This window comes from Polyodon spathula, chromosome 13, assembly GCF_017654505.1.
Source record: "Polyodon spathula isolate WHYD16114869_AA chromosome 13, ASM1765450v1, whole genome shotgun sequence".
Lineage (NCBI taxonomy): Eukaryota > Metazoa > Chordata > Actinopteri > Acipenseriformes > Polyodontidae > Polyodon > Polyodon spathula.
Genome location: NC_054546.1, coordinates 8,028,454 through 8,052,553, shown reverse-complemented (window position 1 = coordinate 8,052,553; position 24,100 = coordinate 8,028,454). Strand labels below are relative to the sequence as shown.

The 24,100-nt window shown below is 45.7% G+C and overlaps 2 protein-coding genes across 2 annotated transcripts; both read left to right on the top strand.

Moving 5' to 3' along the window:
• Positions 1 to 2,683: 2,683 nt before the first annotated feature.
• On the top strand, positions 2,684 to 4,543 carry LOC121325143 (coiled-coil-helix-coiled-coil-helix domain-containing protein 1-like). Its single transcript, XM_041267453.1, has 3 exons — positions 2,684 to 2,942; positions 3,386 to 3,504; positions 4,088 to 4,543. Exons 1-3 carry the CDS (start codon positions 2,807 to 2,809, stop codon positions 4,199 to 4,201), a joined length of 369 nt encoding a protein of 122 aa, XP_041123387.1. The 5' UTR covers positions 2,684 to 2,806; the 3' UTR covers positions 4,202 to 4,543.
• Positions 4,544 to 7,769: 3,226 nt separating this feature from the next.
• LOC121326087 (neurotrypsin-like) lies at positions 7,770 to 22,966 on the top strand. The gene is made up of 15 exons (XM_041269248.1): positions 7,770 to 8,986; positions 9,114 to 9,320; positions 10,385 to 10,430; positions 12,340 to 12,582; positions 12,712 to 12,853; positions 13,271 to 13,449; positions 13,802 to 13,949; positions 14,082 to 14,260; positions 14,335 to 14,476; positions 14,652 to 14,866; positions 15,120 to 15,261; positions 16,176 to 16,454; positions 16,817 to 16,939; positions 17,306 to 17,607; positions 20,670 to 22,966. The coding sequence occupies exons 2-15, from the start codon at positions 9,246 to 9,248 to the stop codon at positions 20,987 to 20,989; spliced, it is 2,535 nt and encodes an 844-aa protein (XP_041125182.1). The 5' UTR covers positions 7,770 to 8,986; positions 9,114 to 9,245; the 3' UTR covers positions 20,990 to 22,966.
• The last annotated feature ends 1,134 nt before the right edge of the window (positions 22,967 to 24,100 follow it).

The window sequence follows — 24,100 nt, the reverse complement described above, 5'->3', positions numbered from 1 at the left end:
ATATCTCCCATATGATATTTATAATGTACATTTTTATTTCCTGCGTGCAGTACCTTACACTTTTCTCTATTAAATGTCATTTGCCATGTGTCTCCCAGTTCTGAATCTTGTCTAGATCATTTTGAATGACCTTTGCTGCTGCAACAGTGTTTGCCACTCCTCCTACTTTTGTGTCGTCTGCAAATTTAACAAGTTTGCTTACTATACCAGAATCTAAATCATTAATGTAGATTAGGAATAGCAGAGGACCTAATACTGATCCCTGTGGTACACCGCTGGTTACCACACTCCATTCTGAGGTTTTTCCTCTAATCAGTACTTTCTGTTTTCTACATGTTAACCACTCCCTAATCCATGTACATGTGTTTCCTTGAATCCCAACTGCGTTCAGTTTGAGAATTAATCTTTTGTGCGGGACTTTGTCAAAAGCTTTCTGGAAATCTAAATAAACCATGTCATATGCTTTGCAATTATCCATTATCGATGTTGCATCCTCAAAAAAATCAAGCAAGTTAGTTAGGCACGATCTCCCTTTCCTAAAACCATGTTGACTGTCTCCCAGTACCCTGTTACCATATAGGTAGTTTTCCATTTTGGATCTTATTATAGTTTCCATAAGTTTGCATATAATAGAAGTCAGGCTTACTGGTCTGTAGTTACCTGGTTCAGTTTTGTTTCCCTTTTTGTGGATCGGTATTACGTTTGCAATTTTCCAGTCTGTCGGTACCACCCCTGTGTCAAGAGACTGCTGCATGATCTTGGTTAGCGGTTTGTAAATTACTTCTTTCATTTCTTTGAGTACTACTGGGAGGATCTCATCCGGCCCAGGGGATTTGTTTATTTTAAGAGCTCCTAGTCCCTTTAACACTTCTGCCTCAGTTATGCTAAAGTTATTTAAAACTGGATAGGAACTGGATGACATGTGGGGCATGTTGTCAGTATCTTCCTTTGTAAAAACTTGTGAAAAGTAATCATTTAACATATTTGCTATTTTTTTTTCTTCCTCTATGATTTTGCCATTTGTATCTCTTAAACATTTAATCTCCTCTTTGAATGTTCTCTTGCTGTTGTAATATTGGAAAATATTCTTTTCTATCCTCAGAGTTCTTTTCTCTGAGGATAGCAGCGTCGTCACGGAGTTCAGAGAAACGTGCTGTTAGTGTTTAAAAGGATTTCAGTGAATTATTTAAAACCTCGTTTAAAATACACAGCGTGCTTCCAGAGGCTCCCTGCATCTCCGTGTTCACCCTCGCTGCGCTCTGCCGTGAAATATTTATTACAGCGTGCTCTTCAGAGGACACAGCAGCTAAATAAGAACAAACAGAAACGCACACGCAGAGTGTGGACCTGAGAGATGGATTATCTGTTATATAAATCAGTAAAAGCCCTGACAAGAAACCCGCTACAATTTCAGACTAATCTTTTAAGGTTTTCATTACTGTGTCAGAGATTTATTGTGTTTGTTTTTACCAGTGTGTGTGGCTGTGGCTGTGTGTGTCTCAGTGTGTGTCCAGTGTATATGTGTCTCAGTGTGTTTTACTCAGGGTGTGTTTTACTCCGTGTGTGTCTCAGTGTGTGTGTCTCAGTATGTGTGACTCAGGGTGTGTTTTACTCAGTGTGTGTGACTCAGGGTGTGTTTTATTCCGTGTGTGTCTCAGTGTGTGTGACTCAGGGTGTATTTTACTCCATGTGTGTCTCAGTGTGTGTGTCTCAGTGTGTGTGACTCAGGGTGTGTGACTCAGGGTGTATTTTACTCCATGTGTGTCTCAGTGTGTGTGACTCAGAGTGTGTTTTACTCAGTGTGTGTGTCTCAGTGTGTGTGACTCAGGGTGTGTTTTACTCAGTGTGTGTGACTCGGTGTGTTTTACTCAGTGTGTGTGACTCAGGGTGTGTTTTACTCAGTGTGTGTGACTCAGGGTGTGTTTTACTCAGTGTGTGTGTCTCAGGGTGTGTGTGTTTTACTCAGTGTGTGTGACTCGGTGTGTTTTACTCAGGGTGTGTGTCTCAGGGTGTGTTTTACTCAGTGTGTGTGTCTCAGGGTGTGTTTTACTCAGTGTGTGTGACTCGGTGTGTTTTAGTCAGTGTGTGTGTTACTCAAGGTGTGTTTTACAGAGTGTGTGTCTCAGTGTGTGTGTGTGTGTGTGTGTGTGTGTGTGTGTGCTTGCAGTCCTCCTGTCAGTCATGCAGATATCAGGGTCACTCCTATGCCGAGGACCCCCAGCTCTACTTAAAACCCGACCCTGGTAATGTTTTGGTAGACTTAATTAAACTAAGATGTATCTATTTTTCCTGAACGTTTTTCGTTTTTGTTTTTGTTTGGTTTTTTGCGCCCAGGGGAAAATACGGCAGGCTTTGATGTTCTTTTAGAGCTAATTTAAGCAAAGTGTGAAGACAATGCTTCCAAACGAACTCGGTGACGCAGGGTTGAAGTAGGGACACTGTAAGACCTGTCTGCTGGGTTACATTAACATGCGACTGTAGTTGGGGTGGACGCACGAAGCACTGTAATGCCTGGCTTCAACCATCAAAGCCGTGTGTTAAAATGCATGAATGCATTGTGGGTGCCTTTCTTAAGGGCTGACTCTGCTGCTGTACAAACTAACAGGTCCGACTGTGCCAAACATCACCGACTGACTGACTGTCCTCTGTTTTTACGACACTCCCTGTTTGCCAAGATAACGTTAGGCACCTTTACGGTCCAACATGGCGGCCCCCGTGTGCTGAGAGGTCGCTACAGCTCGATGTTACGCTGTTACTCTTTCTATTATAGTTTGTCACCTCATTTTCCGTTAATTTTTGGTGTGCGATGGCGACAAAGGGGAGCGGGCTGCAAGCCAAGGTGAGCCGCATGCTGAGCAAGGAGTTCGGGAAGCCTATTCTGAAACCTAACAAGCCGCTGGCGCTGCGGAACGAGGTGGCGAATAGGAAACTGCGACAGGGAGGTAATTCAAACTTCAATAGATAAATAATGCAAAAACATGCATGGAAATAACACTCCCATTGCATAGCAGTTTGATCCAGATCTGGTTTTACTATGAGTTTAATGAGACAGACCTAAGTTTGTTCCCATATATACCAGGGCCAATGAAGCTCGTAGTCAAACCTGGAGAGGGTGAAAGGAGTCGTGTTGGCATCTCTGGTTAAAACATCGACATTGATACAGTAATTCAGATTTTGTTTTTAAGTCTGGTTGTTAAAGTGGGGGATCTGTCACCTCGAGTGACGGGAAAAAGGGAGGTAGATTGTTGTAATATGTAGCTGCTTTTAAAAGCACCGCACTTAGAAACAACGACGGTTTTAAATGCCAGGAGCAGTCGACACAGTAAAGCTGTCCGATGTTGGCCTCACACGCCCCGCTGACGTTTCCCCTTCCGCCCTGTTGCAGAGGCCTCCTGCCTGACGGAGATGTCTGTGATGATGGCGTGCTGGAAGCAGAGCGAGTTCAACCACGCTGCCTGTGCCCAGGAGGTGCAGGCCTTTCAAAGGTGCACGGCCCTAGCGCAGGTAACCACACTGGGGGCTTGGGAAACATTCAAAAAAAAAAAAAAAAAAAAAACTAGACAAGGAATGCTTTAGTGTAGCACAGATCCAGACAGCACTCTGGACACATCGCTAATCTGAAGAGGGTCTGGTCCTAGCTGATTTCAGGGTCTCCTGTAAAATATTTTAGGGGACCACCTTAAGATACTACGTGCCCCAAAAACTGTAAATGGCCGCCGCTGGCAGAAGTCCTGGGGTCTAGACCCAAAGCATTAAGGTCATAGTTTAGTAGTGATTTGGCCCTGCTATGGAGCAATATAAAAATATTGGCAATCAGCAAATGAACTTTTAGTAAGTAGATACCACGTTGTTGTAACCTGAACCGTGTGTGTGCCTGCCTGTGCGTGAGCGTTTGTGTGTGTGCCTCTGTGTGTGTGTCCAGCATTATCAGTGATCTGAGTCGAGGGATTGCACAAATGTTGTTTATTGCAATTGTGATTCACTAAGTGCAGTTTAACCACAGTTGGCTCTGACTGGACAGCTGTGTAGTCTGCTTCACACTGCTTGTGTCAATAACTGTCTCTCTCCCTGTCTTTCTCCCTGGCAGGCAGAGAGGAAAGCTCGGATGGGCCAGGAGGACAGTGGGCAAGGGGGCCGCCTACACCCCAAGCAAGCCAACATCCTGCTGAAGCGACACCCCAACCTGTACCGTGAGATCTAGGGGACCTCCTGTCTACAGGGAGGCAGGCAGACCTCCCCTCACAGCTCTGCAAGCAAATGACAGAATCATACCAGAATTGTGAGGTGGTGTAGTTGAGACTATTGACCAGCCTCATTTGACCTGGAACTTGAGCCAACCTGGATTCGAACCCAGTCCTCCAGAGGTGACAGGCAGGAGAACGAGAGGCTAGTGAATTAGTAGAACTGTCACAGGACAGTTTAGAAGGGAAGTACAAAAACATAGGAGTGAATGTTTTTCTTCTTTTTTTTTTTTCTTTTTTGTTGCTGGTCCTGATTGAATTTCTGTACACATCTGCTATTTAATACATCATTTCAATTGGAACATTGTTTTTCTTGTTATTTCTGGTTTATAATGTATAGATCATCTCTAGGCTTTTTAGTCATTTAGTGTTGAGCAGTCATGGAAACAGTATAGACTTACAGAATGTATTTCTGAGGTTGAGACAATGGAAATGCAGCTATGTTGGATTTGAACCCAGGTCTCTGGAGCTGAGAAGTGTGGCGGATGTGTCACCCTCCTAGCCCCTCCCTTAATTGATTAAACCAACCAATAATAACAGCTGCCTTTACATCATGTTGCACTGCCAGGAATTGAATTTGTGTGAGCTAATTGTATTATGGAAGCAGAGAGAAAGCCCAGTTTCCAAAAGCCAAGTTGTTTTTTTTTTACTAGGGAAATTACTTCATCGGATTATTAATCTTGCCTACCAGGAAAGCAGCCATTTCTATTGGTAATTATTTCATTAAACAAAAAAACTCAACTACATTAAGTGAATTAGGCATTTGACCATCTGCTAATGGAGTGCATATCTCAATGACTCGAGTTTAACAAGACATGTTCGCCCCACCCCCTTCCCCCAATCTAAATATATACATAATGACGTTAGAGAGCGAAGATGTTGTGTCTAGATGGTGTGTATGTATATAAACTAATCTAACAACAGTTGTCAACTGTTCTTTGTAGTGTGCAAGTCTTTCCTGATATAGCTGCTCCCGGGCGGTCCCTGGCTGTCACTTCCCCGGTTTTCCTGCTGTGTTTGTGTTCAGCTGGGTCTCCGTTCTGAATCCGGGGGTCGCGGCAGGGCTGGGAGAGGAAGCGACATCGCCCAGCCAACTCCTTCCGCCACCTGTCCGGCCTGCTAATTATCGCTCTGATTACAGATGGGATAATAGCCCTAAGTGAAAACATGGCTAGCAGTGTAGGCAATACAGTGGACAAACAAACCACCAACGCTGTACATGGTAATAATTTCACACAGTGAACCAGTAGAACATCTACTGACAGCAGCTGGTTTGTGTGTTCTTCATACCAATACAAACTACTGCCATTAAGAAACCCCCAAAAAGACTGCTGCTGGTAGATTAACATCGGGGCAGAAGAAGGAGGAACATTTAGGAAATGACCAGTTAGTTATATTAAGAAATCAGTTGCCTTGGTGCCAGTAATAATTTCCTGCTAGTATTAACATAGCATGCCTCAATATTAATGTAGCCTAACCACTAACTGCGTACCACAGATATTATAAAATGAAACACAATTAAGCTGTTAGCTTGCATTAGAGGTAGATGGTTTAGAATGTGCAAATTAAAAAAAAATGTATCAAAAATGTGCAGGTTAATGAGAAGTGTTTATTTAATTGATTCATACCAGGTTGTGGTTTGAACAGATACCTGCGCCAGTGGAATTGCCCTAGAGCTGCATACTGTACCGTATGTGTGTGCGGCACTCTGCTCTTTCAGGCCTATACAGGAATGCAGGTCTCTCAAAACTCCAGCTTTATTTGGAAAAAGAGATAAGGGTCTGTGCTTGTAGTGTTTGCTTTGCTTTAATTAACCTAGAATAACCTGCATCTACAGGCTGGGTCGAGCAAAATGCCCCTGGGGCAATGGGGATATGTGGAATGATGAGGCACTACATGAAACTTAGAAGTTATATATATATATATATATATATATATATATATATATATATATATATATATATATATATATATATATATATATATATATATACACACATTTTATATATATATATATATATGTATATGTATATACACACACAATGACTGAGATCTTGTTTACAGGCTGGTCCGTTCCTGTCCTAGAGCCATTACCATAATTCTGGGTTCAGATGTTTAGTGATCTTCAGAACTCTGTGATGGGAGTGTTTAATAATGGTTCTTTTTTGGAATTTCAAACCCATGAAGGGTTCCAGAGAAACCCGAAGGTTGTACATAGAGCGGCCTCTGAGTGACAAGTTCAGTTATCATAATAGGAAACAATCTAGACCTAGACTGTGTCACTTTTTTTTACAAATGTATATTGTTATGCCTTAGCCAGAAATGAATACCACTACCCCCTGATCGAAATTGCGATGTGCTTTTGACCTCGGACGCCATGGAGGGACAGCACTTGTTAATTTTAAAAATACACATTAATGCAGATCTGGCAACTCTTATTTGCCAGGACTCTTGCGTTTTTTGGACAGGTTCTCCCGTATTTTGCTCAAAACTACTGTGAAACCCTTTTATGTCAGTAAATCTTTACTTTTTGCAAAAGGCATATACTGGCTGTGGTTACTGCAATCCCCACCTTTACCTAGCAGGGTTTAGGACGCAGGGGAGGCCCATGGCAGGTGGGACGTGGGAGTGATGTTTGTGGTAAGAATGCAGTTTACGCACTTCTGCACGGTTCTCCTATAACAAATAATCCGTAAGATTGATATTTAATTTTTGAATGGCGCCAACACGCAACCTAATACATTAGTCTGCTATTAACTTGAGCACGCTGATACATGTTTGTACTTTATTTTATTTTTTGATATTTAGTGTGAGAGGTCCCGGATTCGCGCCCGCCCTCCGCCTGTGGGTGGGTTGTCTTGCTGTGTGTGATGCGCCTGTCTGCCGGAACCGAGTTCGCTACAGTACAATACAATACAATAGCAAAACCCGGACGATTAACAATTTTATTAAGGCTGAAAACTGACAATCTCAATTTCCCCAGTACGTCTGGTAACCCTAGTGCGTTTCTCCGAGACGCTGTTTGTTTACTTCCAGGTTATCTTATACGGTTCGTTTCCCAAACGGACTTTGTTCACAATTCACACCAGACTTACCGAACCGGTATGAACCAAACCCTCCAAACGGACCCAGTGTGAACATAGCCTAAAAGTCACACTAATAGTGAAGGTATTTCAATTACAATTCCAGCATCAACATCGCTGTAGAAATTCAGCTTCATTGATAATATGTGTTTATATACAGCATTCTCGTCGGCGTGCTGTGGAGCTCTGTGTCCCGTGTCTGGTTCACGGTATGCGCCCCACGACTGATACAGCGAGCTATTCTGAGCAGCAGCTCCACTAGAGACCATCTCCCTCCCACAACACATCCTTAGAACCGTGACAATCGGGGCTGCGTCCGGAGATAAACCTTATCAGCCTTGACGTTTACTTTCACAAACGAGTTCAAAACAAGGCTAGGTTTATTTAGGAAAGTTACACACACCCGCCCCCCGGTCGGGACCCGACACGTCACTGGGTTAACCTTTTAGTTTCTGTTTTTCCAGTATGCTAATAATATTCAGATAATGCACAAATGTAGTGCCATATTAAGAATAAATAATAATAATAATGAAGCGCATCTGGTATTAGGAGTAATCGAGCTGCTTTCGGCTCCGCCCCTTTGGAACGGCTGCAGCTGTACAACATTCCATTCCACCTGCAGCGCCGTCAAAACCCGTCCCCGGGGATTCCCGTGCTGCTCCAGAGCCGCTGTTGTTTTTTTTAGGCGACGCTGTTAATAAAATCTCCACGTCCCCCAACGATTATCCAGTCAAGGGCGAATTCATTAGCAAATTGCTGCCTTCAGGGTTATGTCTTGTTGACTCTGCGCCAAAACAAAACAGTGCGCGCAGCAGCTCCAGCCCCAGCCAGCACAAACCGGGACTGTCACTCAAACACACACGCATAGGATACGCAAGCATGCATGCATGCAAACACACACGCGTGCATACCACACACAGTGACACAGGCATGCATACATACACAGACGCGTGCATACCAAACACAGTGACACATGCATGCATGCATACATACACACACGCGTGCATACCAGCACACAGTGACACAAACTCGCATGCAGAACTGTCCATAAACACACAGACGTGACACAAACTCGCATGCAGAACTGTCCACACAGTGACACAAACTCGCATGCAGAACTGTCCACAAACACAGTGACACAAACACGCATGAATAACAATACTCTCTGTACTATTGCTTGGCGAAGTAAAGGAAAGGGGGGGTTCTGTCATAGAAAGATCCACCCATTATGTTTTTCCCGTTCCCCTCCACCAATCCGGCTCCAATTTAACATCTCAAACTGTAATATATCTTCAGCGCTGCTAGCTGCAGCAGCGCCTGGGCTGTACAGACAGAGCTGAGGGGTACGTCGAGCTGCACTTCGCTTGCAGACACTGCACCGTTCGGCACTGTCACTGCCTTATGCAGTAGCAGTATATAACATATATTCCATTATACTAACTTCTACACAGTAGACCCCAGTGCACTTTTTTTTTCATTGACGTGCCAGAGGTGAGATTTCTTATTAGCGTATTTATAATTACATCAAGCGGCTGGCGGCGGCATTCTGTTTACCGCGGTGTTCTGTTACAAATAACACTTCAACTGCGTGAGGGAAAAGATATCTGATATAGAGAAGAGAGTGACAGGGGGAGGCAGAGAAGACTGCGGCGTGCTGGTGTTGTAAGTATGGAACGTTTTTCTTTTAAGAATGGAATACTACGGCCAGCAGCCGGTTCTGGCGCTCTTTACCAGCTCTGAGAGCTGCGTTCTGTCTTTGCGTTTAACGCACACGCCCGTGTCCTTACAGACTGTGTCTGACAAGATTACAGATCTTCAGATTTAGCACTTTGACTCCAGACCGCTTTCACCGCGCACGGCTATGGGCGAGCAGCAGAGCGAGGAGCGCCGTGGATAATGACTCCACCATCACCCAGCGAGGATGGATGCAACGCGGGGAGTCTCTGCTCTGCTTATCGCAAGCTGCTGCTGCTGGTTGATGTCCGTGCAAGCTGAGGTATGTAAGCACAGGAATGTGCCTGCGCGGGTTATGTTCAATTTGTTTTGGATCATATACTATATATCTTATAAATAGCGATGCATAGGGATCGCATTGTATCGGACTACAGCGTATGAAATCTGTCCACCTCATACTTCAAATCAACAATTAAGAACAATACATTAAATATAATTGAACACAGAATTGTTTTCATTTTTAAAACTGGCTAACTCGACGACACACAATTACATTTAACCTATATAAAAGCACGCATTTCCCGGTTCATGCGCCCCGTGGCACCGGTAAAACTGCACTGGTGTTAAACCTTCGCCAGTCAAATATACTGTGTCATTGTTTGCAAACCGTGCTGAATAAAAAAACATGCAATCACACTTTAGCCTAAATCAGTTGCATACACACGTATCTTTACATAGAAATAGTGTAAAAATACTGTACACATAGGCTACTGGAGTCTCTTGAAATTATTATTATTTTTCTTCCCTGCATGGAGTTCTATACAATAACAGTATTGTCAAAATACTTGATTTGTTAGGCGCTGTAGGCTACTTTTGGGTGGGACCCCACACACACCCACACACTCACCCACACAGACAGACAGACAGACAGAGCCCTGCTTGCTCGGTGTATTTAATTAACCGGACCATCATGGACTGCATCTGGAGCCCGCAAGGGTAGGAAAACAGAACACTAAACCAGAAACTTCTCACCTCAATGAATAATAGTGCTACTACTGCTACTACTACTCGTCTTTCAACACGCTAATGTTAGCGAGCAAACCTTTATCTAACCAGGTTAAATAAGACGGCAGTGTGGTCCAGTGGTCAAAGTCCAGGGTTTGTAATGAGGTCACTAGTTCAAATCCCACCTCTGCCACTGACTGACGCATGGTGTGACCCTGAGTAAGTCACCTAAGCTCCTTTGTGTCTAGCTCTTTCCTCTCTGTTCAACTCAATGACGCTAATTTATTTGTTGATTACTCTGAGTTGCATAACTAAAGGCTCAGAAAAACAGCTGTGTGATCTGAATGTATTAAATCAATGAATGGATGGATGTGTTGACAGGTGCTTGCTGATGGAGGGAGCTACCTGAACACAGTGCAGAATACAGGTAAGAGCACCCTTTCATTTCAACATTTAGAAAGATCTCGGAACATGTCGCTCAGGGCGTTGCCAAGTGATCCAGCGATGTCCTTGAATTCAACCTCTTTCTAATATTGGACTGTCACGCTCACACACTCCCACTGTGTCTCACACTCACTCAGACTAACTTTCATCCTCACAGTCACTCTCACTCCTTTCTAGGCTTTCCTTCACTGCGTCTCTTAATCTCCCTCTCTTCCCCTCGCTCCATCCCTCTCATTCTCTCCCTCCCTCCCCTCACTGAGTCACTCCCTCAGTCAGTCAAGCTCAGGCAGGGCTAAGCTCTAAATACCAGATCAAGCCACTACAGATTCAGAGGAGAGTCTCTAAGAGAACAGGCCCAGTGTTCTTGCAGTTAATCACGTCATGGAGAACAGTGAGGAGAGACGCAGGACTGGAGACAGATAGAACAGATAGCTTCTTAATTTATAAAGAAGAAAGTTTGTCTGTCTGTTCCTTTATGCATTCGGACCCCGCAGGAGCCAGAGCAACAAGACTTTGCATGACCTCCTCTTTCATCCAGGGGAAGGTCGAGGGCTATGTTTGGATCCAGAATTTTTTGACCCCCGGGGTACTTTATTTAGTAACTCCATTGCTGGATCACTACAGTAGCCGTGTATCTCAAATTAAACAAACCCACAAAATAAAAAATAAATAAAAATAAATAAAAATGGCAAAATCCCAAAAAAATAAAGTAAAAAAAAAGGAAAGGGGTTCGAGCGCATTGACGACACCCAAGATCTGTAACTTCTAGAAACCATAAGGCTACCGTTCCCCAATTTGTCATGCATGAAATATATATATACAGTGCCTATAGAAAGTCTACACCCCCTTGAACTTTTTTCACATTTTGTTGTGTCAGTGCCTCAGAGTTTCATGCATTTAAATTAGCATTTTTTTCCCACTTATCTACACACCATACTCCACACTGTTAAGGGAAAAAAAAAAATTTATTCAGAAAAAAATTATATATTAAAAATACAAAACTGAAAGATCATAATTGGATAAGTCTCCACCTCCCTGAGTTAATACTTGGTAGAAGCACCTTTGGCAGCAATTACAGCTGTGAGTGTGTTGGGATGGGTCTCTACCAACTTTGCACACCTAGATTTGGCAATATTTGACCATTCTTCATTACAAAACTGTTCAAGTTCTGTCAAGTTCCTTGGGGAGCGTTGATGGACAGCAATCTTCAAGTCATGCCATAAATTTTCAATTGGATTTAGGTCGGGGCTCTGACTGGGCCACTCAAGGACATTTACCTTTTTGTTCCTTAGCCACTCCAGTGTAGCTTTGGCTGTGTGCTTTGGGTCGTTGTCACGCTGAAAGGTGAACTTCCGTCCCAGTTTCAGTTTTCTTGTAGAGGGCAGCAGGTTTTCCTCAAGGACTTCTCTGTACTTTGCTCCATTCATTTTCCCTTCTATCCTGACAAGTGCCCCAGTCCCTGCCAATGAGAAACATCCCCATAACATGATGCTGCACCACCACTGCTCTCTCACCCTGTTGCTCTCTCCCCCTGTCCTTCCCTCTGTCTCACCCTGTTGCTCTCTCCCCCTGTCCTTCCCTCTGTCTCACCCTGTTGCTCTCTCCCCCTGTCCTTCCCTCTGTCTCACCCTGTTGCTCTCTCCCCGTCCTTCCCTCTGTCTCACCCTGTTGCTCTCTCCCCCTCTCCTTCCCTCTGTCTCATCCTCTCCTTCCCTCTATCTCACCCTGTTGCTCTCTCCGCCTCTCCTTCCCTCTGTCTCACCCTGTTACTCTCTGTCCCTCTCCTTCCCTCTGTCTCACCCTCTCCTTCCCTCTATCTCACCCTGTTGCTCTCTCCCCCTCTCCTTCCCTCTGTCTCACGCTGTTGCTCTCTCTCCCTCTCTTTCTCTCAGACCCTCTCTCCTGCACCGATGGCTTCACAGAGCTGGGCTATTACAATGGCTCAGTCTCTGAGACTGACTCTGGCGCTCCCTGTCTGCCCTGGACGGAGTTCCCTGACTACCTCCTGCAATACCCTGGGCGAGGGCTGGGGGCGCACAACTACTGCCGCAACCCAGACAGAGAGGCCAACCCCTGGTGCTTCTACCGGCTGAGCTCTGGAGCTATTGGCTGGGCTTACTGCGACTGCAACCAGGGTGAGGTGGGGGAGAGGTGGGGGGAGGAGAAGGGGATAGAGGGTCAAGGGAAGGGATGGGAGTAGCTAGAGGGTGATGAAGGGTTGTTGTAACCATGTTGTTTTTGTTTTAACCCCCCCACCCCCTCAGGTGCTGTGCGCTTAGCTGGCAGCTCCTCCTCATCTCAGAGCGGCCTGGTTGAAGTGTATCTGAACGGCCACTGGGGGGCAGTGTGTGACTCTCACTGGACCGAGCGAGACGCCAGTGTGATCTGTAGACAGCTGGGGCTGGGGTGAGTAGGAGCCTGAGATATACAGACCCATCCTGAAAGCTAATGACCCCGCCCAGGGTTCTAAATACTCCACCAGTGGTTGTAATGATCCAGTCAAGGGTTCTGTTGACGCCACCAGGATTATAATGACTCAACCTAGGGTTCCACTGATGCCACCTATGGTTCTAATGACCTAGTGCTGGCTTCTTATGACCCTGCGTAAAGTTCTTAAGACCTTTCCCAGGGATCTAATGACCCAGCTGAAGGTTCAAATGAGTCAGTTTTTTGTAATAATATACACTGTATATCAGTCCCTATGTTACGTAGTGTAGAGAGACGTTTTGGTTCCATACGGAGGACGCTAGCATTAGTAGAGCTCAATATCACGATAATATGTGCTGTATTATGAAGTGTTAAGGCAATTCTGCAATCCCACAGTGAGATCGGCACACCTCTCAGACACGCCCACTTTGGACCTAGCTCTGGAATCTTCCACTTCCAGCGACTGGGCTGCCATGGCGATGAAGACTTCCTGCTAAAGTGCAAGAACAGGAAGTTCATGACCAATGACTGTAATCATGGAAACGAAGCAGGGGTGGTGTGTGAGCCTCCTGAAGGTGAGAGAGAGGGAGAGGGAGGGAAAACATACTATCAAATATGGAGAGGAAGAGAGGGAAGAGGAGAGAAGTGAGGGGAGGGGTGAGGACCAGGGGGACAGAGAAAGAAGAGGGAAGAGGAGAGGGGGAGCAGACACACAGCTGCACGCACACTCGCTGTGAGCTGGAGAAGTGGTGGGGTCACCTGGCTGGGTGCATGTAACATTAGAACAGCTGTGAATAAGTCAGAGGAAGCTTTAACTGGAAGAGCTGGGAGAGCAGGCAGGAGAGGAGTGTTAGTGATGTGTGCGTGGTTGCCTGTGTACCTGTGTGTGTTACTTCATGTGTGCCTGCGTGTGTTTTCTTTTCTCAGACCCTGGCGCCCCCTTGAGGCTGGTGGGCGGTACTGAGGATTTCGAGGGGCGTGTAGAGGTGTATCACAATGGGAGGTGGGGCACGATCTGCGACGACCAATGGGACGACACAGACGCTGAGGTGGTCTGTAGGCAGCTGGGCCTCAGGTGATTGACAGGCAGCCCTGTTAGCTTTTAACCGGGGTTCAGATCTGATTTAGTGAAGGAGATATTTACTTTAAAAACCTGAGAGCTGTGTAAGAAACTGTCATCTCTCCCTCCCTCTCTCCCCGCTCTCAGTGGCACTCCGAAGGCCTGGTCCTGGGCTCAGTTTGGCTCTGGCTCGGGGCCGATCCTGCTGGATGAGGTGCACTGCTCTGGGAATGAGCTGTCCCTGGAGGAGTGTGCGCACAGCGGCTGGGGGGAGCACAACTGTGACCACATCGAGGACGCGGCCGTGTCCTGCAATCCCTATTCCGGTGAGACACTCCCCCCTCCCACTCATTCTCACACTGTCCCACACACTCACACACTCCTCTCTCTCCCCTGTCAGACGGAGTGGTGAGGCTGGTGGATGGGGACAGACCCTCTGAAGGGCGGGTGGAGATATATTACGATGGTGCCTGGGGCTCGGTGTGTGACGACAGCTGGACTGAAATCAACGCGCAGGTGGTGTGTCGACAGCTCAGGTTCAGGTGAGGTAGTGAGGGGGCGTCTGTGTGTGTCTGTGTGTGTGAGTAACTCCCTATCGCCTCTTCTCTGCCTCTCTCTACCGTAAGAGGCCCAAGTGTCTGCTGGCTTGGGGATGATCCTGCTGTAACCCTGTCTTTCTTTCCCTCTCTCTCTCGCCCTTTCCCCCCTCTCCTGTAGGGGGCGCGCGCGTGTCTCTGCTCAGGGTCGGTACGGCACTGGCTCGGGGTTGATCCTTCTGGACGAGGTGCAGTGCAAGGGGGGAGAGCGCTCCCTGCTGGGCTGTGCACACGCTGCCTGGGGGAGACATGACTGCGCGCACAGCGAGGACGTGGGAGTGCAGTGCGAGGGAGAGGGAGAGACCAACGAGATACCTCAACCATCGTATCAGACAGGTAAACACTGAGAGGGGGGAGGGTCGGAGCTGCTAAACAGCTGAAACCGTGTTAAACTATTATAGTGGCATCTGTTGGTGGAAGATGGTATTGCACTTGAGATGGTTATTTTTGTAATCTTTTGCAACATGTGCTTCTGTCTACAACTGGTGGTGTTTAGCATTCCTGTCTATATAATGCATATGTCCTTCACAGGTGTGTGAATTGACAGGCCAGTGTGTGTGCATTGACAGGTGTATGTGTGCACTGACAGGAGCTCCAGTGAGGCTGGTGGACGGGGAGAGCCCGCGGGAGGGCAGGGTGGAGGTGTTGCTCGGTGGGGAGTGGGGTAGCGTGTGTGACGACGGGTGGACTGACGACCATGCTGCTGTGGTGTGCAAACAGCTCGGCTACATGTGAGGAGGAACACACTCTTTAATACTGACATTAACATGATCATTAACAGTGTGATCAATCAATATCATTAACATGATCATTAACAGTGTGATCAATCAATATCATTAACATGATCATTACAAGTATGATCGATCAATATCATTAACATGATCATTAACAGTGTGATCAATTAATATCATTAACATGATCATTAACAGTGTGACCAATCAATATCATTAACATGATCATTAACAGTGTGACCAATCAATATCATTAACATGATCATTAACAGTGTGACCAATCAATATCATTAACATGATCATTAACAGTGTGACCAATCAATATCATTAACATGATCATTACCAGTGTGATCAATCAATATCGTTAACATGATCATTACCAGTGTGATCAATCAATATCATCAACATGATCATTACCAGTGTGATCAATCATTAACATGATCATTACCAGTGTGATCGATCAATATCATTAAAATGATCATTACCAGTGTGATCGATCAATATCATTAACATGATCATTACCAGTGTGATCGATCAATATCATTAACATGATCATTAACAGTGTGATCAATCAATATCATCAACATGATCATTAACAGTGTGATCAATCAATATCATTAACATGATCATTAACAGTGTGATCAATCAATATCATTAACATGATCATTAACAGTGTGATCAATCAATATCATCAACATGACCATTAACAGTGTGATCAATCAATATCATTAACATGATCATTATTAACAGGTGTGATCAATCAGCATCATTAACAGTGTGATTAATCAGCTTCATTAACATTATCATTAATATTGTTAGCATCAATAGTAGTGCCATCATTAACATTGTTATCAATATTCTTATCATTATTTGTACTGTTATTAACCTCCCCACTCTCCCCCTCTCTCTCTCAGGGGTGAGGCGAAGGCGCGCTCCATGGCCTATTTCGGCGAGGGGGATGGTCCGATCCACCTGGATGACGTGCGCTGCTCAGGGCAGGAGAGCAGCCTGTCCGAGTGCGAGGCTCGCAGGGGCGGGCAGCACAACTGCAGGCACAGCGAGGATGCGGGTGTGATCTGCCAGTACAGTAAGAAGCCAGCGGAGGGCACCACGGACACAGCACATGCCTGCGGGCTGAAACCCAGTGCACAGGGCAGGAGCAAGAGGATCATCGGAGGGGTCAAATCACTCCGGTCAGCTTTACTAAGACAAGAAACCTTCTCCCTCTCCTCTGCTCTCCCTCCCCTCTTCCCTCTTTCTTGCTCCCTTCCCTCCTTCCTATAGTAAAAACACAGCAAAGTGTAATGACAACTGAAAGCATGGTAAATCATAGATAGGCATTGTAAGGCTCAGAGAGGTACAGTAAAGCATATTAAAAACCATGCAAACCATGGTACACTACAGTAATACATATTATAATCATGGGAAAAGCATGGGTGAATTTTTAAAAAGCTCCCTCTTCCTCATCTCTCGCTCTTCTCTGCTCCCTCTCCTCTGTCCTATCTCCTCCCTCTCTCACTCCTCTTCCCCTGTCTTACTCTTTCTCTCTTTGTAGAGGTGGCTGGCCCTGGCAGGCCTCTCTCCGTTTGAAGTCTCACTGGAGTGCCGCACGGCCGCTGTGTGGAGCCACGCTGATCAGCACCTGCTGGGCCCTGACTGCAGCTCACTGCTTCAAGAGGTGAGGAGCGCTGGGGAGGTTGTACACTGCTTCAAGAGGTGTCTGTTGTGGACCTTTCTCCCTTTCACTGGAAATAAGACTCCCATTCCAGGTTTTACTGCAAGCTTGACTAACCACAGTGGAGCAAATTGCTATGCCATTGAAGCCTTATTTCAGTCCTGAATTACAACACTGTCTCTGCCCCCACTGTCTCTCAGGTTTGGCTCGGACCCCTCTCGCTATGCCCTGTGGTTGGATGATTACTGCACTATCTCGCCCTCCCTCTCTCTTGCTCCCTCTCCCCCTCTCTCAGGTTTGGCTCAGACCCCCTCTCCCTATGTCCTGCGGCTGGATGATTACTACACTGTCTCTTCCCCTCTGTCTCAGGTTTGGCTCGGACCCCTCTCGCTATGTCCTGCGGCTGGGTGATTACCACACCGCAGAGAAGGATGAATTTGAGAAGGACCTGCCAGTGTACAGTGTGCTGCTTCATGAGAAGTACCGGCCGGAGAGCAGTGACTATGACATCGCACTGGTCCGGGTTCGAGGGGCAGAGAGCCGCTGCATCTCCTTCAACCCCCACGTTGTCCCAGCCTGCCTCCCCCCACCCCACCGGGGCAAGAAGTGGAACAAGGGCCGGGGCAACAAGCGAGCAGCGACCTGCGTCATCACAGGCTGGGGCGACACAGGTGTGAGAGTGAGAGCGAGTCTCAGTGTCTGTGTGAGAGAGAGTGAGTCTCATTGTCTGTGTGAGGGTGAGAGTGAGTCTCAGTGTCTGTGTGAGAGTGAGAGCGAGTCTCAGTGTCTGTATGAGAGAGAGTGAGTCTCAGTGTCTGTGTGAGAGTGAGAGTGAGTCTCAGTGTCTGTGTGAGAGAGAGTGAGTCTCAGTGTCTGTGTGAGAGTGAGTCTCAGTGTCTGTGTGAGACTGAGAGTGAGTCTCAGTGTCTGTGTGAGAGTGAGAGTGAGTCTCTGTCTGTGTGAGAGTGAGCCTCAGTGTTTGTGTGAGAGAGAGTGAGTCTCTGTCTGTGTGAGAGTGAGAGTGAGTCTCAGTGTCTGTGAGTGAGAGTGAGTCTGTCTGTGTGAGAGTGAGAGAGTCTCAGTGTCTGTGTGAGACTGAGTGAGTCTCAGTGTCTGTGTGAGAGTGAGAGTGAGTCTCAGTGTCTGTGTGAGAGAGAGTGAGTCTCAGTGTCTGTGTGAGAGTGAGTCTCAGTGTCTGTGTGAGACTGAGAGTGAGTCTCAGTGTCTGTGTGAGAGTGAGAGCGAGTCTCAGTGTCTGTATGAGAGAGAGTGAGTCTCAGTGTCTGTGTGAGAGTGAGAGTGAGTCTCAGTGTCTGTGAGACTGAGAGTGAGTCTCAGTGTCTGTGTGAGAGTGAGTCTCAGTGTCAGTGTCTGTGTGAGAGTGAGTCTCAGTGTCTGTGTGAGAGTGAGAGCGAGTGGAAAATTACCTATATGGTAACGGTACTGGGAGACAGTCAACATGGTTTTAGGAAAGGGAGATCGTGCCTAACTAACTTGCTTGATTTTTTTGAAGATGCAACATCGATAATGGATAATTGCAAAGCATATGACATGGTTTATTTAGATTTCCAGAAAGCTTTTGACAAAGTCCCGCACAAAAGATTAATTCTCAAACTGAACGCAGTTGGGATTCAAGGAAACACATGTACATGGATTAGGGAGTGGTTAACATGTAGAAAACAGAAAGTACTGATTAGAGGAAAAACCTCAGAATGGAGTGTGGTAACCAGCGGTGTACCACAGGGATCAGTATTAGGTCCTCTGCTATTCCTAATCTACATTAATGATTTAGATTCTGGTATAGTAAGCAAACTTGTTAAATTTGCAGACGACACAAAAGTAGGAGGAGTGGCAAACACTGTTGCAGCAGCAAAGGTCATTCAAAATGATCTAGACAAGATTCAGAACTGGGCAGACACATGGCAAATGACATTTAATAGAGAAAAGTGTAAGGTACTGCACGCAGGAAATAAAAATGTACATTATAAATATCATATGCGAGATATTGAAATTGGAGAAGGAATCTATGAAAAAGACCTAGGAGTTTTTGTTGACTCAGAAATGTCTTCATCTAGGCAATGTGGGGAAGCTATAAAAAAGGCTAACAAGATGCTCGGATACATTGTGAAAAGTGTTGAATTTAAATCAAGGGAAGTAATGTTAAAACTGTACAATGCACTTGTAAGACCTCATCTTGAATATTGTGTGCAGTTCTGGTCACCTCGCTATAAAAAAGATATTGCTGCTCTAGAAAGAGTGCAAAGAAGAGCGACCAGAATTATTCCGGGCTTAAAAGGCATGTCATATGCAGACAGGCTAAAAGAATTGAATCTGTTCAGTCTTGAACAAAGAAGACTACGTGGCGACCTAATTCAAGCATTCAAAATTCTAAAAGGTATTGACAGTGTCGACCCAAGGGACTTTTTCAGCCTGAAAAAAGAAACAAGGACCAGGGGTCACAAATGGAGTTTAGAAAAAGGGGCATTCAGAACAGAAAATAGGAGACACTTTTTTACACAGAGAATTGTGAGGGTCTGGAATCAACTCCCCAGTAATGTTGTTGAAGCTGACACCCTGGGATCCTTCAAGAAGCTGCTTGATGAGATTTTGGGATCAATAAGCTACTAACAACCAAACGAGCAAGATGGGCCGAATGGCCTCCTCTCGTTTGTAAACTTTCTTATGTTCTTATGTTCTCAGTGTCTGTGTGAGAGAGAGTGAGTCTCAGTGTCTGCGTGAGAGTCTCAGTGTCTGTGTGAGACTGAGAGTGAGTTTCAGTGTCTGTGTGAGAGTGAGTCTCAGTGTCAGTGTCTGTGTGAGAGTGAGTGAGTCTCAAATGTCTGGGTGAGAGTAAGAGTGTGTCTCGTGTCTGTGAGTGTGACAATGAGAGTGTGTTTCAGTGGCTGTGAGAGTGAGTCTCAATGTCTGTGTGAGAGTAAGTCTCAATGTCTGTGTGAGAGTAAGTGTGTGTGAGTGTGACAGTGAGAGTGTTTCAGTGTCTGTGTGAGAGTGAGTCTCAATGTCTGTGTGAGAGTAAGTCTCAGTGTCTGTGTGAGAGTAAGAGTGTGTCTTGTGTCTGTGAGTGTGACAGTGAGAGTGTTTCAGTGTCTGTGTGAGAGTGAGTCTCAATGTCTGTGAGAGTAAGTCTCAGTGTCTGTGTGAGAGTAAGTGTGTCTCTTGTCTGTGAGTGTGACAATGAGAGTGTGTTTCAGTGTCTGTGTGAGAGTGAGTCTCAGTGTCTGTGTGAGAGTAAGTCTCAGTGTCTGTGTGAGAGTAAGTGTGTCTTGTGTCTGTGAGTGTGACAGTGAGAGTGTTTCAGTGTCTGTGTGAGAGTGAGTCTCAATGTCTGTGTGAGAGTAAGTCTCAGTGTCTGTGTGAGAGTAAGAGTGTGTCTTGTGTCTGTGAGTGTGACAGTGAGAGTGTGTTTCAGTGTCTGTGTGAGAGTGAGTCTCAATGTCTGTGTGAGAGTAAGTCTCAGTGTCTGTGTGAGAGTAAGAGTGTGTCTCGTGTCTGAGTGTGACAATGAGAGTGTGTTTCAGTGTCTGTGTGAGAGTGAGTCTCAATGTCTGTGTGAGAGTAAGAGTGTGTCTCGTGTCTGTGAGTGTGACAGTGAGAGTGTTTCAGTGGCTGTGAGAGTGATTGTGTTAGAATTGTGGGTATATCTTTCCGTTTGTATGTCACATCTCACCCCCTTTCTCCTCACTTTCACCCCCTCTCTTATTTCTCTCCCCAGGCTCCTCGTACTCTCGCACTTTGCTCCAGGGCTGGGTCCCTGTCCTGCCCGGTCGGGTGTGTCGCTCTCGCTACGGTCCTCGTTTCTCTCCCAGGATGCTTTGTGCCGGCAGCCTCTCTCATAGTAAGCGGGTGGACAGTTGCCAGGGTGACAGTGGGGGTCCCCTGGTGTGCCCCGGGGTCGGGGGTCGCTGGGTCCTCACCGGAATCACTTCCTGGGGTCACGGCTGTGGGCGACCTGATTCCCCGGGAGTGTATACGCGGGTCGACAAGTTCCTGCGCTGGATAGAGGACGGCATGCGCGCCACACAGAGGGGCTGAACAGCCACGAGCAACACGCAACCAAACATGCTACTAAACATGAAGCAAGCACACAATCAAACACGCAGCAAGACACTAGGGAGTCCAGGGATGGAAATAAGACTCCCACTGCATAGCAGTTTCATCCAGTCCTGGTTTTACTAAGCTTAATAAGACACAACTGAGCTTGTTACCTACACACTGAGGCTAATCAAGCACATAGTAAAGCCTGGAATAGGTGAGGCTCCTATGCAATAGGAGTCATATTTCCATCCCTGCAATCATGCAGACAAACACGCATCCACACATGCAGCCAAGCCCCAAGGCTGGATGTGACTATTATTGCAGTTACTAAAGAAATCTAAATGCTGTTGCTTTTCTCAGATCTCTCCTCCTCCTGCCCCCAGGATTACTCCAGCTCCTGCCCAGTAACTCCCATCTCCAATGCAGTACAATACGTACTGCTCAGAGCTGTCCAAGCACTTTGGCTAACAGACCACAACACAGCCCTAGACTGGGGGCTGCATGTTCTGATACAGACAACCCACAACACAGCCCTAGACTGGGGGCTGCATGTTCTGATACAGACAGCTCGCAACACAGCCCTAGACTGGGGGCTGCATGTTCTGATACAGACAGCTCGCAACACAGCCCTAGACTGGGGGCTGCATGTTCTGATGTCATCGAGAGTGAAGCTGACGAAGCTGGATTTGATTTTTACAGTATTCACAATCGGGAATTACAATGCAGAATTACTGCTGCTCCTTTTGATAGTGCTGAGCTGGGTTTGCCGAGGCTATCCATACAGTATCATCCAACACAATGTAATGGATCTCCTCCAATAATACTGACATAAACGGAAGAGCAGTACTTGCCTCTCCACTCCAGAGATTGCTGATTAGTTGGATGGTAAGACGTTGGTCTGAACTGAATGGTGTTGCTGTTTGCCTACTGCTCTTGCCTTGCCATTCCATTCAATGGGCTGGGATGCCAATTCATTACAACGGCTGCCTTGAAGGAATCAGAGGCTGGTATTATTCAGTAAGGAAAGGTCTCGGTTCCAGAAGGATGTAAACACCTTGCAGACTCGCTACCTGCCACGGTGCAGCTTCTCTATATCCAGCATGTCGGACAAGTTCATGTGTAAGCTACTCTACATGAAGTGCACTTTACACTTTACACACTTTTAGAATCAAAATAGATTTTTTTTTTTTTTTTTTTGGCAAGCATTCATTAAGAAAAAATGTGATTATTTTTTATTATTATTCTATTTAAAAAAAAAACATAGATTGGTAATTTGTTTTGTATTGTACTGCAATTCAATAAACATTCATTCAAGCTAATTTGCCTGTTTGCCTGCGCGCATTCTGAATGCCAAAAGAATCCTTCAGGCATCCACTTTGAATCCAGAGTGATCTGTAGTGAATGCCTTTTGAATCTCCTGCTAGTTTCATTCGTAAACCGAAGGACCACGACACAGAAACACATGAAGAGATACTGGGCATGCCCCTGACAGTGCACACAGCAACCTGGGAGGGGAGTACTCAGAGGAGACACCCTGAACATTCAGAGTGCTGCAGTGAGTCCACGGCTGACAACGTGGCTGGATAACTAGACAAGTCCCAGAAAGGGTTGGAATAGACCCAAGTAGTGTCTCTTGACAGGTGTGTGAGATACATCCTGGATTGTCTTTTGACAGGTGTGTGAGATACACCCTGCAGTGTCTCCTGACAGGTGAGTGAGATACACCCTGCAGTGTCTCTTGACAGGTGTGTGAGATGCACCCTGCAGTGTTTCTTGACAGGTGTGTGAGATACACCCTGCAGTGTCGCTTGACAGGATGCTATGAGGGGTCTTTCAGGGTCTGCACTGCTTTCCACAACCCGTCATGAGCTGGCTGGTTTGCACTCCCTGAAATCACAGACTGTATAAAGTGCTTTGAAATGCTTCTGTGTATAACAAATACAACGTGCTAAATAAATAAATACCTGACTTCAACCCTCAGTGAGTCCAGTGTTAACTACAGCACCTCTCTGAAAGACTCCAGGAGAGCGCCAACCAGATTGGTCTTTCTATTTTTAAGGTCTTTGTGTCAGCATCAGTGTCAGTGTGTTTGTGTCAATATACCTGTCTCAGTGTATCTGTCAGTGTGTGTGTCTGTCTCAGTGTATCTGTGTCAGTGTATCTGTGTCAGTGTGTATGTGTCTGTCTCAGTGTATGTGTCAGTGTGTATGTGTCTGTCTCAGTGTATCTGTCAGTGTGTATGTGTCTGTCTCAGTGTATCTGTGTCAGTGTGTATGTGTCTGTCTCAGTGTATCTGTGTCAGTGTGTATGTGTCTGTCTCAGTGTATCTGTCAGTGTGTGTGTCTGTCTCAGTGTATCTGTCTCAGTGTGTATGTGTCTGTCTCAGTGTATCTGTCAGTGTGTGTGTCTGTCTCAGTGTATCTGTGTCAGTGTGTATGTGTCTCTCAGTGTATCTGTCAGTGTGTGTGTCTGTCTCAGTGTATCTGTGTCAGTGTGTGTGTGTCTGTCTCAGTGTATCTGTCAGTGTGTATGTGTCTCTCAGTGTATCTGTCAGTGTGTGTGTCTGTCTCAGTGTATCTGTCAGTGTGTATGTGTCTCTCAGTGTATCTGTCAGTGTGTGTGTCTGTCTCAGTGTATCTGTCAGTGTGTATGTGTCTCTCAGTGTATCTGTCAGTGTGTGTGTCTGTCTCAGTGTATCTGTGTCAGTGTATCTGTCAGTGTGTGTGTGTGTCTGTCTCAGTGTATCTGTGTGTGTCTGTCTCAGTGTATCTGTCTCAGTATATCTGTGTTATGTTTAAAAGACCATATTATATCTACAGATTGTAGGTCAAGTTACATTCAAATGATTACAGATAAAAAGACAAACATCTGACCAGAATTTCTTGGTAAAAGAGCAAAATGGAAAATGTTTCCCCATTACAAAAGCTACACAAGGCTGATACATCAAAGTTACATTTAGTAATTGTCTCTTTCATAGGGTAAATCTTATGTAAAATATTAAAACTAACTTATTTAATGTTATTCTTAATATAGTATTTAAGAGGGAGGGACCAAGTTAACTGCCAATTAATATTATTTAAAATGCTATTCCAAAATGAAGTTCCTTTA